The sequence below is a fragment of the Temnothorax longispinosus genome, chromosome 2 (assembly GCF_030848805.1).
Source record: "Temnothorax longispinosus isolate EJ_2023e chromosome 2, Tlon_JGU_v1, whole genome shotgun sequence".
NCBI lineage: Eukaryota > Metazoa > Arthropoda > Insecta > Hymenoptera > Formicidae > Temnothorax > Temnothorax longispinosus.
The window spans coordinates 1,377,119-1,391,352 of NC_092359.1; the positions used below are offsets into that span (position 1 = coordinate 1,377,119).

General features: G+C 37.7%; 2 protein-coding genes and 1 long non-coding RNA gene across 5 annotated transcripts; 1 reads left to right on the top strand and 2 right to left on the bottom strand.

Moving 5' to 3' along the window:
- The first annotated feature begins 1,239 nt into the window (after window positions 1–1,239).
- On the top strand, window positions 1,240–9,486 carry LOC139825299 (sodium- and chloride-dependent glycine transporter 1). The gene is made up of 11 exons (XM_071797926.1): window positions 1,240–1,360; window positions 2,294–2,480; window positions 2,607–2,859; window positions 2,969–3,127; window positions 3,706–3,913; window positions 4,224–4,395; window positions 4,466–4,822; window positions 5,010–5,219; window positions 5,298–5,639; window positions 5,722–5,998; window positions 6,086–9,486. The coding sequence occupies exons 2-11, from the start codon at window positions 2,436–2,438 to the stop codon at window positions 6,250–6,252; spliced, it is 2,190 nt and encodes a 729-aa protein (XP_071654027.1). The 5' UTR covers window positions 1,240–1,360; window positions 2,294–2,435; the 3' UTR covers window positions 6,253–9,486.
- LOC139825313 (uncharacterized) lies at window positions 1,271–3,692 on the bottom strand. The gene is made up of 4 exons (XR_011735507.1): window positions 3,235–3,692; window positions 2,951–3,118; window positions 2,622–2,854; window positions 1,271–1,407 (listed from the first exon to the last, which is right to left on the bottom strand). It is a non-coding gene; the product is annotated as an uncharacterized lncRNA (long non-coding RNA).
- Window positions 9,487–9,718: 232 nt separating the features above from the next.
- LOC139825310 (transmembrane reductase CYB561D2) lies at window positions 9,719–13,382 on the bottom strand. 3 transcript variants are annotated; one of them, XM_071797949.1, is made up of 4 exons: window positions 13,122–13,373; window positions 11,149–11,388; window positions 10,664–10,855; window positions 9,719–10,437 (listed from the first exon to the last, which is right to left on the bottom strand). In XM_071797949.1, exons 3-4 carry the CDS (start codon window positions 10,820–10,822, stop codon window positions 9,910–9,912), a joined length of 687 nt encoding a protein of 228 aa, XP_071654050.1. In that variant the 5' UTR covers window positions 10,823–10,855; window positions 11,149–11,388; window positions 13,122–13,373; the 3' UTR covers window positions 9,719–9,909. The 3 variants fall into 3 exon arrangements, with proteins under 3 accessions (XP_071654050.1, XP_071654048.1, XP_071654049.1); XM_071797947.1 differs by lacking the exon at window positions 11,149–11,388 and having other exon boundaries at window positions 13,038–13,382; XM_071797948.1 differs by lacking the exon at window positions 11,149–11,388 and having other exon boundaries at window positions 13,122–13,345.
- Window positions 13,383–14,234: the final 852 nt, after the last annotated feature.

The window sequence follows — 14,234 nt, forward strand, 5'->3', positions numbered from 1 at the left end:
GAAGCTTAAACGTTTCCCACATCGCGCTTGAAATCTTCGCAAATAGATACGGTTGGGAAAAGAACTGCCAGGTCGCCTTTATTGTTTAAAGTTTAAACCGAGTATCAAACCGACGCGACGGAACGAAATTTTCTACGCGCTTTGATGTGAAAGTAACGCGTGAACAGAGACGAATTGCGAGAGTATCAATTTGCACAGAATTACAAGGAAGATTTAATTCCGCATTGTTCAAGAGAACGGCGGTTTCTATTGATGATAATGCCGGTGACAATTACTCATCGGAAATTAATTCGCGTCGACAACTTTTTCTGCGAGAAATCAAAGTGAACTGTGTACACTATGTACAAATAGCGTTGATATAGCAAGATGGATTAATGAAAAGCGAATTGCCGTTTCTTTTTGCCCCAATATTCCGGAGTTGCGAAAAATTCATTCAAATAAACAATTAACAATTAACTTTTTAAATTGATGATTGACGATCAATTTTATTAATCGTGACTATCGTATTTAATATGTGTCAAGCGAAAAGCCTAATGAATTTCTCATTTTGCCTGAAGGAAATTAAAAGTCAGTTTCTAAACTGCTCAAAACAACTTCCAATCTCTTCTTTCGCGATGCTTTCATTATTAACATTAATTGAAAACGTCAAAAAGAGTCTGCAAGCTTCGCGGATGATGAGGAAGCACTTAGTAAGCGATCAAAAGTCATGTCGAAAGCAATGTCATGATCCTGCTTTTCATTTCTGTACCTCCCACGCGGATCTGTTCTCGCAAGAGGATAGATGCAAATGCCCACATCCCTCTCACCGAGGGTAAACCTGGGCCAATCGTACGGTTGGAGGTAATGGCACCGAGGGGAAGGTCGAGGCGATGGAAAAGTTTCGAGTAGAGCACAGCAGCTCGCAGGAGCGGTAATATCGATCGATCCGGAGTGGAGTTTGAGGCTCGACAGGTCTCTCGGTCTCCCGGTGCGGGGGCGAAAACGAGAGGGAGAGGGAGAGAGAGAGAATAAGCGAACGGGAACGGGGCGAGAGCGTCGAGTAGAGGGTCGGATGTAGCAAAAGCTCCCCTATAATCGGACAGTCAGACAGGCCGGTCAGCTGCCCGGGTACGGATCGCTCTCGTGCCGCCCGATTAATCTTCCACGTTCGTTCGTCTCTGTTCGCCCGCCTCTGGTCCTCTTTTCCCTTTTCTTTCTTATTCTCTTATTCTTCTTCTTCCTTTTCTTTTTCTTCTTTCTTGCGGGCTCTCGTCCTCTCGCAACCTGGAATCTACCGGCTCCGGATCTACCGCGTGTCGGCCTTGAACTCTAGTCACAGTGCGAGTTTGACCTTGACGAGCTTCTCTGTCAAGGCTAGCAGGTAGGTCAATGGTATCAGCTGATACCGGCATTCTGTTCTTCAATGTGCTTAAATGGAAAAAAAAAAAACGAACGTGCGTGATTTTGAATGATAGAAATGCGATAAGTGTTATCCCGGATCGGGACTTATGGATTATGACTGGTTCGCTATAACTTTTGTGTTAGTCGTTTACTTTTAACGTCAGTCCAAGTGATTGTGTTTGCCTCTCTCCGAAATCGGGATTAAAAAATGGCAAAAAAGATCAGTTAAATTTAATGTATGTTAATGAATCCGAATTTCAATGTAATAAATTGATTTACTGTATGTAAAGTATCTTTCTTTGATGTCAATGTCTTTTGATATATCATGAAATAGCTGAGAATAAAAAACTCCTTTTTTTTATAATTGCTTCTTCAATGTGCATGTTTGATTTATCCAAAGCTAATTGTTTTATATTTTTTCTTATTGACATCTCTTTTATCTGCACATACGCTACTATACTGATATATCTCAATTCTAAACTATTAAATATGGACGATATTAATGCAATATATAATTATTTTATCCTTATCAAGTGTTAATTAAAAAAATCTTGTTTGCAATTTATTTTTAATTCAGGATTGAGACAAAAAAAAATTTTTAAATAGATCAAAGAAAGAAGTTTCACACATGTATGATCAATTGCATAATTGATGTGCATAATTGGTGTGCATTTTTGCGGTGTTAACTTGATAATAACAGTTAGAGTGTGAATAATTATTGTTTAGCAATGCACAGTGAATTTTAAATTTTAACATAGAGACAACGAAAAGAATAAGATGCGAGTGTATCGTTCGTAAGAAAGTGTTTGCTTTCTTGCATTTTTGCACGAAAAATAAGACAGACTTTTATCTTCAACGGTAAATGAATATAAGGAGCTAAAGCAGTAATCAATAAAAAAAAATTTGTACACAGGATAAAAAAAATACATGTAGAAAGTCCACTCATCGAAGTGAATTAGTATAAATTAACATTGAACTTTGGGCGCGACTCGCCGGTAGCCATGAGGAAACGAAGAAGCAATTAATATCACGATAAGAGACCATATGCCTAGAGAATGGAAGAAAAAACTTCAAGACTACGTCCTTACGTGGACTGGGATGTAAGCAAAAATTCATATTATAGATTTGATAAATACTTTTCGGATCGTATATCGCGTGAATGTAAAAACGTTTAAACGAGACTGTCGAGTATCATTAAAATATAGTCGTTGTTTCTTTTTTCATAGAATGAAGATAAATACTCAGTAGCGAACAGTCAAGCGCCGTTGCAGGGCGGCGAAGACGAGCACTCAGAGCGCGGAAACTGGACGGGAAGATACGATTTTCTTTTATCTCTTCTGGGATACAGTGTGGGCCTGGGAAATGTCTGGAGATTCCCGTATCTTTGTTACTCGAACGGCGGCGGTGCTTTTTTGATACCGTTTACAGTGATGCTCATCATTGCCGGATTGCCTCTTATGTTCATGGAGCTTTCCTTAGGTAATTAATCAACGAAAAAAAAAATTAATGGAACATTTCGAGATTCGTAATATGGACTGTTTGCGATACCATGATACACATAGATATATACCTTTCTTTTATTCTGCAGGACAATACGCTAGTCTCGGACCAGTGGCGGCTTACAAGCAGTTTTGTCCTCTGCTTCGTGGCTTAGGATACGGAATGGTCCTCGTCAGTTCCGTCGTCATGCTCTATTATAACTTAATCATTGCCTGGACGCTGTATTACATGTTTGCCTCTGTCGTTGGTAAATAATAATATTAATTAATATATACCTTCAGGACAATGTAACGTGTTATTGCAACTATGTAGACTTCAAGCTGTAAGTCTGTAAAATTAGTAAAACATATATACCTGGAAGAGGAATTGCCTACTGTGAATGCTGAAGGAATGCTTCCTGTGAATGGCGCGAATCCCGTGGGAAAGATCTGTGTCCAAACTGTGTCCAAGTTGGGTGCGAGAGAGAAAGGTAGATTGATAACCTTGCTCGCGCAATGCGCAACCGTAGAGATGACGTCCCGCTTGCTGCACTATCCGCACTTGCGCATTGCGGACGAAGGTTACTAATCTGTCTTTTTCTTTCCTTAAAAAACGTGGTTCTCTCTCGCATCCAACTTGGACACAGGCTCACACAGACTCGATCCTTCATCTTCATTCCCTTTCCAGGTATACATGCAATGTTCTAAGTCTGTAAAGCTCTCATGTAAAAAAGTAATAAATTTGAAGAAAAAAAAAATGTGTATACGTGACACAGTTGACGAGTGAAGGCCAGCTAAAAATAGAAATTACTATTTTTCCAAAGACTTATTCGAGTTCTTGCCACAGGTGGTTGGGAATTGCCCTGGAGCAAATGCGAGAAGGAGTGGAGCACCGAGGATTGCTTCATGCCGGACGCTGCCGAGGCTTGTGTCTCTCAAAACGATTCTTACTTCAAAGGAAAATGCCTTAATTCAAGTCAAATGACTTCGATGGGCCTGATTATCGAGAACATAACCGGCGCTATCAGAAGACCGCCTGCCGAGGAATATTTTCAGTAATGACATACTCCGTGTAGATTTTCTTTGATTGCGTTTATCCCGTTATCACAGATCACATCGCTAATCTATTAATTTAACTTTATATTTGTATACTTCAAGTATATTTTTTCATTTTTTCCCCATTACATCTTTACGTTGACTTTGTCTTACATTACTTTACTTCCATGTGAAGACAAGCTATAATTTTAGTTTAAAAATGATTTGTAATATATCGAATTTATTACTTGCTTCAATCGTGTTGCCACTGTTGCCGGAAGCAACAATTTTAAATGAGAAATAAAAGATAGACAATTCCTTTGTGTTTAGCAATCATGTTTTGGGAATCAGCAGTGGGATCGAGGAAACTGGATCGATTCGACCGTCCTTGGCGGCCTGCCTCTTCCTGGCGTGGATCATTGTGTTTTTTTGTCTAAGCAAAGGCGTGCAAAGCTCAGGCAAAGTTGTATACTTCACCGCACTCTTTCCATATGTTGTCCTGGTACGTCCACAATTTTATCGTACGTGATTAATTTAACGTATTTTAAACGAACTTACTTCCTTTTTCGCAGATTGTTCTTTTTATTCGTGGAATTTTACTTCCTGGTGCTAACGAGGGTGTACTTTTCTATCTGACTCCCGACTGGAGAAGACTGACATCCGCCAAAGTATGGGGAGACGCCGCTGTTCAGATCTTTTTCGCCTTGAGTCCAGCCTGGGGGGGCCTGATCACTTTGAGTTCATATAACAAGTTCACCAACAACTGCTACAAGGACTCTCTAATCGTGGCGATCAGCAACATTGGGACTTCCTTCTTCGCCGGCCTGGTGATCTTCTCGGTAATCGGTTTCCTTGCTCACGAGCTCGATGTACCGGTGGCGTCAGTGGTAGACGAAGGCGCTGGTTTAGCATTTATTGTGTATCCTGAGGTGATTATTAATTTTCGTCCTCCATCAAATCAATCTCGCATTTATTTCCATCGATATCATCGACGCGTTAAAAAAAATAATCAGACAAAATAATTAAGTGATATCTTCTCATCGACTTATATCGATGGACTATGTTGATGGCATTTAAGTCCCAGGAACACCGACGATTCTTTGTTACTATGCGTAGGTTGTGGCTCGTCTGCCGGTTGCGCCCGTCTGGTCGCTGCTGTTCTTCATCATGCTGCTTACTCTGGGCCTCGATTCACAGTTTGCTCTGATGGAGACCGTCACCACGGCGATACTCGACGGTGTTCCATCGTTGAGAAGCTATAAAGTCTGGGTTGTTTTTGGAGTTGCGGTACTCGGCTACGTCGGTGGTATCATTTTCACCAGTAACGTGAGTCGCAAACGACTTAGTTTCATTAAAATATAATTGATCGTTAACATACTATCGCAACCATCTGTTTCTCTTCAGGCTGGCATGTACTGGCTGCAGTTAATGGATAAATACGCGGCCAATTGGTCCGTCCTGCTGATCGCCATAAGCGAATGTATCCTTGTGGCATGGGTGTACGGTGCGGATCGCTTTCTGGACGACGTTCAACAGATGATCGGGCCCCGAGGCCGTGTATGGAGATTCTTCTGGACATGGATGTGGAAGCTCGTCACGCCCGCAGCCTTGTTCTTTATTCTCTGCTTTAATTGGGTGGAGTACGAGCCACTCAGATATGGAGCTTACATTTATCCGAAATGGGCGGACATATTAGGCTGGGTTATCAGTATGCTTCCCGTTTTAGTAATTGTTGGATTAGCTATAGTAAGTTGGAATATCCTCTTTATCTAATTAAACATAGCATGTCGATGAATACACATCGTTATACGGAAAATGATGAATATAGGATCAGCTGAAGGGACGGCGTCGGCGATCACCTTACGATGATGATGATGAAGATGACGAGGACGTTGACGATGACGATGACGACGACGACGACGACGATGACGACGACGACGACGAGGACGATGACGGATCTTGCAAAAAAGGGAAGAACGAAAAGGGCAAGAGTAAAAGTAAGAATGTGTGGAACCACATAAAGATATTGTTGCAGCCAACATCCAAGTGGGGTCCGGCGTCACGCAATTCTATAACACCTTCCAGAACTCTGATAGCTTCGTTAGGTAATTATTCTTTATTAATTCGAATGACAAAAACTTTAAAAGTTTAATTATTTTAATGTTTTTCAATGTTTTTTTAATGTCTTGCAGCAACCACGGGAGGATACGACTCGGTGCGGGATACGATTATCCTAGTAAACGGTCAGCCAATGATGGTGCAACCACCCAGTGTCATTCCAACTGCTCAGAAGCTTCCCGGACCATCGATTCTTAAGAATTCTAGTAAAACTGATCTGATTACTTCGCAGCAGGTCTGACACGACACGTTTGTTTTATGTCCGATGACGAGTCCTTAGAAGAACGATGCTGAGGACACAATGTGCCCAACGTAAAGTAAGTCTCTGATATGAACAAGCATTCTCATAATGTCGGCAATTGTACATTGTCAATGGCGTGAGTTATTTTATTTTATTATTCGATTCGATTTACGAGAACCATTAAATTTTGGATTTTCGTAAACTCGAATTTTATCGAAAATTATAACTTTCATCATTAGGTATGATTTTCAATTAATTGCGTTCAAGAAATGGAGGAAAGTACTTTTTACTAACTATATACAGTCTATTAATATTTAAAATTTTTTATTCTTTTGCGATGAATTAAAATTGCAATATTTTTATGATAAATGAGCTGAGAAACGTTTATCAAATAAGTCCTTGACATTGATAGAGGAGCTTAAATAAGTCAATATTAAAATTTTAATGGCCAAGAAATGTTGCATAATGAAAAGAGAAGTTGGAGAGGATTATAAAAAGTGATATAGAAAGTATTATTTTTTAAAGATCGATGATATCTTGTGTCCTCCAAATATAATGAGAGGTATCACACACAAAAGAATACACAATAGAAAAATATTTATTTTTGAAAATTGTTTGATTATTTTTATTGTGAAAGAAAATATATATACATATATATATATATAGTTTATGCGTGAGAATATGTTTATAATAAGTATTTAGCAAGTAGAACAAAAAATTGAAGAAGAGTGAGCAGTATAAAGATAAAAAGAAGCTGAAATATACTTTATGCATATCTAATATCAATCTCTCTTGGAGATATTGTAGGTATATTTTGTCGTAGGTAAATACTATGGATATATTTTATAGATATATCGTCTAAAGAGGTTCTCAAATATTTATAGATCTCTTTGACGTGCAAAGACATTCAGGGAATAGATTAGATAATTTGGATACGCTGAAGAAAATGATAACGAGAAATAAACAAGGAAAATCGCGAAACCTGTTATAACTAGCGAATTTATGAAAAAGGACAGTATAGATTTGTTGATGAGTAGTAACGTATAATGGGAAATCCCTCGCGATCTTTCATTTTTATGGAAAGTATTTCTTGAACAATTTTAAGCGATAATCTAGCAGAATATCACAACCTATCACAATTAAAAAGAAACTACTGATGCCTTGACAATTTTTTCAATGAAAACTTGACTCTGGAGTAAATGAAAAACTTTGTAAACAAGGAGAGTGGCCTTAGTTCTCTGAAAGAAATTTGCTTATGAAGACACAAATATTTATATGCCAATTATCCCAAGCATGTCTTGCTTGAAATAGTCTTCACCCTTTGCCGCGTGACATGCCATGTCAGAAAGTCAGTATCCTAAACTTTCGCACTTTCATTTTTAGTGCGAGGGTATTTTTGAAACTTGTTTGAATCTTACAAACTAAGCAGCTCATAAGTCGCTTGACACCTATAAATTGGTGTACTAAAGACAAATTGGAAATTAAAAACCTTTATTTGTAATTAGAATAAACGGTAACTGCAAAGTTAGGAATCCAAAGACTTTAAGGGTAGGAATAATAGCAATTTAAATGACTCGAAGATTAAAACAATCGGAGACGACTTTTAAACCATTGCGAATGCACGGTTTGTAATCTGGTTGTAGTATCGAATACTGTTGTGACTGTACCTTAAATATTAGCCGGCATGAAATGAGAAAGTGAAATAAGAAAAATGTATTTTAGTAAATCGCGTTTTGAGATCGCGGAATTTATATATATATATATATATATATATATATATATATATATATATATATATATCTCATACATATATGACTGTTTCCTCCTCGGAAAATGTTCCATTAATGTAAGCCAGTTAAATGTTCAAAAACCTTAATGTTTTCAGACCATGCGTTATAGTTAACTAATATGTGACATGGCTTCCTACACAATGATTGTAAAAGTATATGTACGCCTCGTTGTATAAAATAATGACAATTAGTTTAATGTTAGTCACAATGCTGGTTGGTTCTCATACCAGCCAACAAGTCAGTGGCCAAGTGGTTTACTGTCCTAATAATAAGTAGGATTAAGAGCAGTGACGCATTACGAACCATAACGACACGGCGGTAACATGATAGTATAACAGCGATATTAAATCGTTATTTAGAGTAATTTCCCCAAGTCTCCGCGTTCAAGAAAATATGACACCTTATATTTCGCTTAAGCAATTTCCTTCAAGTTTGAAACAGACAGTAAAACAAAGTGAAAGAAGTTTTGTTTCGCGTTATAACCGTGTCGAATATTTAATAAAGAGTCTAACTGTCATCGCGTGGTGGTTACGGTTCTGACGTTGTTACGCGCAACCAGTAGAGCGAACAGTACAAATTAACGTGTCCCAGTTGCGTATAATAGGAAAAAGGCGCTTCCTTTCAAGAGAAGCCTCTTTTCTTTATGAAAGAAAGTTAGGAAAAAGGAGTTTCTTTTCAAGAATCTTCGCTATGACCGTACGAAGAGAAAAGTGTTTTTTTCTTCGCATAAATAACGGCTGATATGCACGATGTTATTATTAGGACAAATAGTTTCTGCGAAAAAAGCAATTTTATTGTAGAATCAAAATACTAATGTCTTATTGTAGAACATGGCGTACAATCAGAACACAATAATGCCTTGAGTGATCATATATACAGTATTAGAAGAGATGCACTTCTTACACAATGAAGAAAGATAGAAATAATTATAATGTACATATGTCCCGAATAGATAAACAAAAAGTAGGACGTATGTTGACATACTGTTGCGTAATTTAAGTAGACTGATTCAAATAAAAAAAAATGGAGGGACTGGATCCTCTCAAGATGAAAGTTATTAACTATAACTTAGATTATAATAACGATTGAGTGTTAATATATGTGTGTAAGTTGTACATATATATCCCAAACAGCACTCATGTTCAAATTTGAGACACAAGTGTCTTAAAGGTGTCTTTAAGACGTCCTGATTTTGGACATGGTGTTGTTTGGGTATCACATATATGTATAATTAGTATATAATATATAGAGGTATTTAAAAAATACCAAATAAATACTGTTGTGTTATTATATATGTACATTGCAATATATAAAAATATATATCTATGTTACGAGCACATCTACAAATATACATATGCATGTGGGCGCATATGTGCGAATTTGTAATGTGTAATAAATGTTATCATGCGTGTGTAATCAATAAAGTGTTGGTATACATGGTTAACTGTGGAGCTGTCAGACCTTTAATTTTATGGCTTTCGCCATGATTGATTTCTAACGTATTAGACACTCCCTTCTTCAATTCGCACAAACAACGTCCCTAATGGGATCAATAAGGCGTAACATTCAAATAACGAAATTAATTCTATGATCTTTGGCTTTTCACCGCTCCGTTGGATATTTTACAAGAGTTGCATCGAGAATAAGTCACTCGCCAAAATTATATTTGACCGCTATTTTTTTTTTTTTCAAGCAAAATTTAATTAATATAATAATTGCAAAGGCAGTTTTATTTTCCATCGATCGATCGAATAGAAGCATCTTACTTCTGGACTACAACTCTCGCACGTCGTCCGCGTCTCGACGTGATAAACGTCTTCGTGATAAACCTTCTTTCAGACTTTTGTCGGACTCTGTTGACGAGGCATTACGTGTCGCTTGAGGGTGGTCCGAATATTACTCTGCACCTCGAAACGGCGCCGAGTATCGGTTTCACGAGTATCAAGAGACCTGCGAAGAACAATGACGCGAACGTCAAGTCTCTTCCGGTGGTGGTACCGCTAATGTACCACCAATCGTTGTAGGTTCCATTGATGAGGGTAGCCAGTAAAAGAATCGTAATGCCGATGCCGCCGCAAGCGTGAGCGACTTTGACGAATATCGGCCTTACGCGCGGATATATCCAGACAGTGTTGTTCGCCAGGACTCCGAAAGCGGCGGTCAAGACGGACAGTATGATCGTCGTTAGGCCCAGCTGCGAGTGAGTCGTGGCGAAATGGGATCTATTGTGGTTGACTTTGTTAACGATGATGATGATCAAACCGATCCCAATTATGGTCAGGCCAATCGTGTGTAGAATCCAGTGTATCGTTACTCTGTTACGCCTGGGTAGTTTCCAAGCGACGTACGCCTCACCGGAGACGCTGAAGACAGCTTCTGTGATTAGGAGACCGACCTTCGCGAGATGAAAAAATATTGAAATTTTTAGTAAATCTCAATATAATTTTGCAATCAAAAGATTAAGGACGCGTTGTTTAGTCATTATATTTTAATTGATTAATTATGATTATGATAATAAAAAATATCTATAACACGCTAATTGACTAGAAATTAAACTGGCTATTTTTGATTTTTTTAGATGGGATATTCAAGCGATATTTCTTTTTTCTTTCTATACTTACCCCAACAGACATGCAAATCGGATGCCAAGAGAAGAAACTGTAGTTCTGGAAGGCAACTACCAGTATATATATTATTGGAGCCACGAGCAGAAAATGCGTCAGTATCGAGAAGCCGAGCGTTATGGCGCTCGGCGGTCCTTTGTTAGCTTCGTTGCTCATGTTGAGAAGCAAGCGATGAGATTTCTTTGACACCTGAATAAAATAAAAAGATTTTGTCGGTAAGCAAATATAAAACTGAATAAATTAACTTAATTAATAAATTAACTAAATAAAACAGTTCGGCATAAGAGTGTCTTTCGGAGTAAAATAAAAACAACGTAAGGATTAAAAAATAAATAAATATTCGTAAAAATTAAGATTAAACAGTAAGTCATTTAAGCCTTAACAAGATAGTATATTATTTTTAATTTCTCCCACATTTCTCCTGCCAAATTTCACATCTAGAACATTTTACATATTAACATTATTATTAACATTAAAATTACGTGAGAAGAGGAGAAACTCTTTGAAAATTGCTGCAGTCAGGTCCAGGAAAAATTCAACCCAGCACTGCCGGGTAAGCGTAAAGTTCTATGGACGTTGTCGGTATCTTTTTACATAATTCCTCGTAATTATTACGAGGCTTTGGATGCCACGATGCGTGATTCATCTTTAATGCAGCGCGACTTCTCGCATCTTCGAACATATCTCTTCCACTCTCGTCATCTTTGCCCGACCAGCTTGATCTTCGCGTTTGAACACGTACGCGATCGTTCGATTAAGTAATGCATAAATAAAAGAAGAAAACAACATCTTATGTATTCATAAATATGAATAATAAACTTTTTTCTCACAGTCATACATGTAAAAGCTTATTCATTCCGATACGCGATATCTTCGACGTTAATACGATTTCACGGACGTAATAAAGGAAAATATCAAATCCGTTACAACTCGGAGTCCGGTATCTTGGAAAGTAATTTTAAAATAGTACATTACAGTATTACAACATAAATATAATAACATAGACACGATTTGCACGACGTTAAATTAAACGAAAGGAGTTGTATATACTTGCGCAAAACAGTCGTTTCTTAGACAAAAATACACGGTGAGCTAAACGATCGCTGTCTATTAAGCAAGAAAGATCGTGGAACTAGTTAAGCGATAAAATTTAAATCCTCGTAACAATCCGTTTCGTTAATGACTCGATAACCAATGATAAGAAACGTACGTTGAGTAACAACGCAAAAATGTCACTCGGCCTGCCGTTTATTGCGGAATGTAAAAGTGCATTTATAGTGCCCTTGCATTCCGACGTTATGTAAATATCAAAATTACAACGATAAGGTCACGAGAAAATAGACTCAAAAAAGAATTGTTTTCCGCGAAATTCTTTTTAAAGAACATTCCATTAAAATGATTGATTTTTTAATTATTTTTATTTGTATTAGGTGAAAAATTCGCTATTTTCTATTTTTGAAAACGAGTTTGCCAGTATTGTTAAAAATAATAAATTGCTTTAAGTAAAAAAACATATATCCTTCGACATTATAAGAAATGTGAAAAAAATCTTTTATTCAGGAAAAATTTTAAATAAATTATTATGAATTATCTTACCTACAAAAAGGTTCTTTGCGTGATGAAATGTTTTATCTGTAAATCAGTGTCGCTAAAAATAGTGAAACTTATCGCAAGAATAAACGGCAATGGCATAAAACCGTTGACACAATTATAACGAATATGCGATTTCTAATCTATAGCATATATATGTTACCTCATTCACGATAAACGGTTATCTAGAAATGATACACTTTTCAGAAATTTGCATTTCTCGCGCAGGGATATATTCTTTAGCAAATTTAGAGCTAAATTTCATTAATACAATTCCTCAAATAGTTATTTTATGTATTTTTAGTAATTAATATTTGTGGACAATAAATTCTTAATTAGTTAATTAAATTTATATTAGAATAGATGTAACTAATTAATGCATGATTTAACTAATTTAGATTTAACTAGATTATATTAAATTAGATTTAAATAAATTGTATGAATTTAGATTTAACTAATTAATGTTATATTAGCAGTGTTAAATAATTATTAAATTAAACACTATTAATGTATAAAATTTATTTGATATTGACCGAAGAATATGTTGTAATTTACTCGTATTTATGAATTTGTCCGAAAATTTCTCTAATTTAATGACCTCGCATTCAATTTGAAAACTATCAACTTCGACATTAAATCATGATTAATAAAAGTAGGCGCACTCGAAACGTGGAGGGTATGTCGCGAGATATCATATCGTTACTTAATCTTTTCCTCTTTCTTCTTTTCTAAAACAATATTTGACAGTACAACAATAACAATAACATTATTATATATTCACCATTTTTACACAGGGCCCGGAGACGCGCTCACGCTACAACAATTCTTACGAGAAAGTCGTCGAGCGGACACTTTGTTGACTCACCGTTCGACACCGTTTGACTGCTACATAAAATCGTCGCCGGTCTTAAAAGGGGAAGCGTCGTCGAAAAAAAAGCCCAAAGAGGTACCCTCTCTCGTGCGTTTCGATCAGCGTGGAGTAGATGACATTCGACAGCGACACACGCGCGCAATCGTGTCCGTGACGCGACTGAGCGTCTGGAACATGGCGATCTAGGCTGTGGATCCATGGATCATTATCGCTGGCGTCGCTGGCCGATGAGGAAACATCGCGGTCGGCCTTGCAGTGTCGGAGCGTATGGCAGCTACAAGGGACCGTTCGCCTGGATAAAAGTTCCCCTGATAATTACAGCCTTTTGTTCCATCCTCGGACCGGGGATTTTCCCTCAAACTCCCTCCGCTCCTGAAACTCATTACAATGCATGAAATTTTTCGGCCTGGCGACGGACGACGCCGGAATGGGAGAGTCCCGAACAAAATCGGGTTCGCCGTGGGCCCGAAAAAGAGGCGGTTCGACGTTGCGGCCTTGGTGCGAGCGGCCGCAGCGGCACGCACACGCTTCGATCGCGTAAACGCGGCGCTCGTACGGCGCAAGTATGCACGCTCCATAAATTTACAAGGCATCCGCATAATGCAGCCGAAGAAACCGAGAGAGAGAGAGAGAACTCGCGCGGGAAACGCTTTATAACGCGTCTCGTTATCCGACTTATCACGATACTTTTTTTACGGAATTGAAAGAGGATCGTTCTTTCCTTCGGCGTATATCCGGTAGCCGCAAATTGGTTACCTCTTTCGAAATTTAAGATTTATTACATTCGTAAAATTCGGCGATATATCAATTAAAATGATTTCTCTCTCGCGATGCTCTTGGACGTTTGTACATATATTTTTTTATCGTAACTTGTGTATAATTTATACATCGAGAAATAATGGGTCTCGTGTGCATCTTTCTAAATTTACTGATGTCGTGAGCGACGATTAATTAGGAACACAATTAGAGATCGCCCGATAATATATTGCTTCAGAATGGAGCGTGACTCGTGTTTGACGAGAATTAATGCGCTTAAATCTGAATGATAATGTTCCTCCTTTCCTCTGCATTTAACTAGGACAAACGCATTTTTCTGTAATTTGTCTT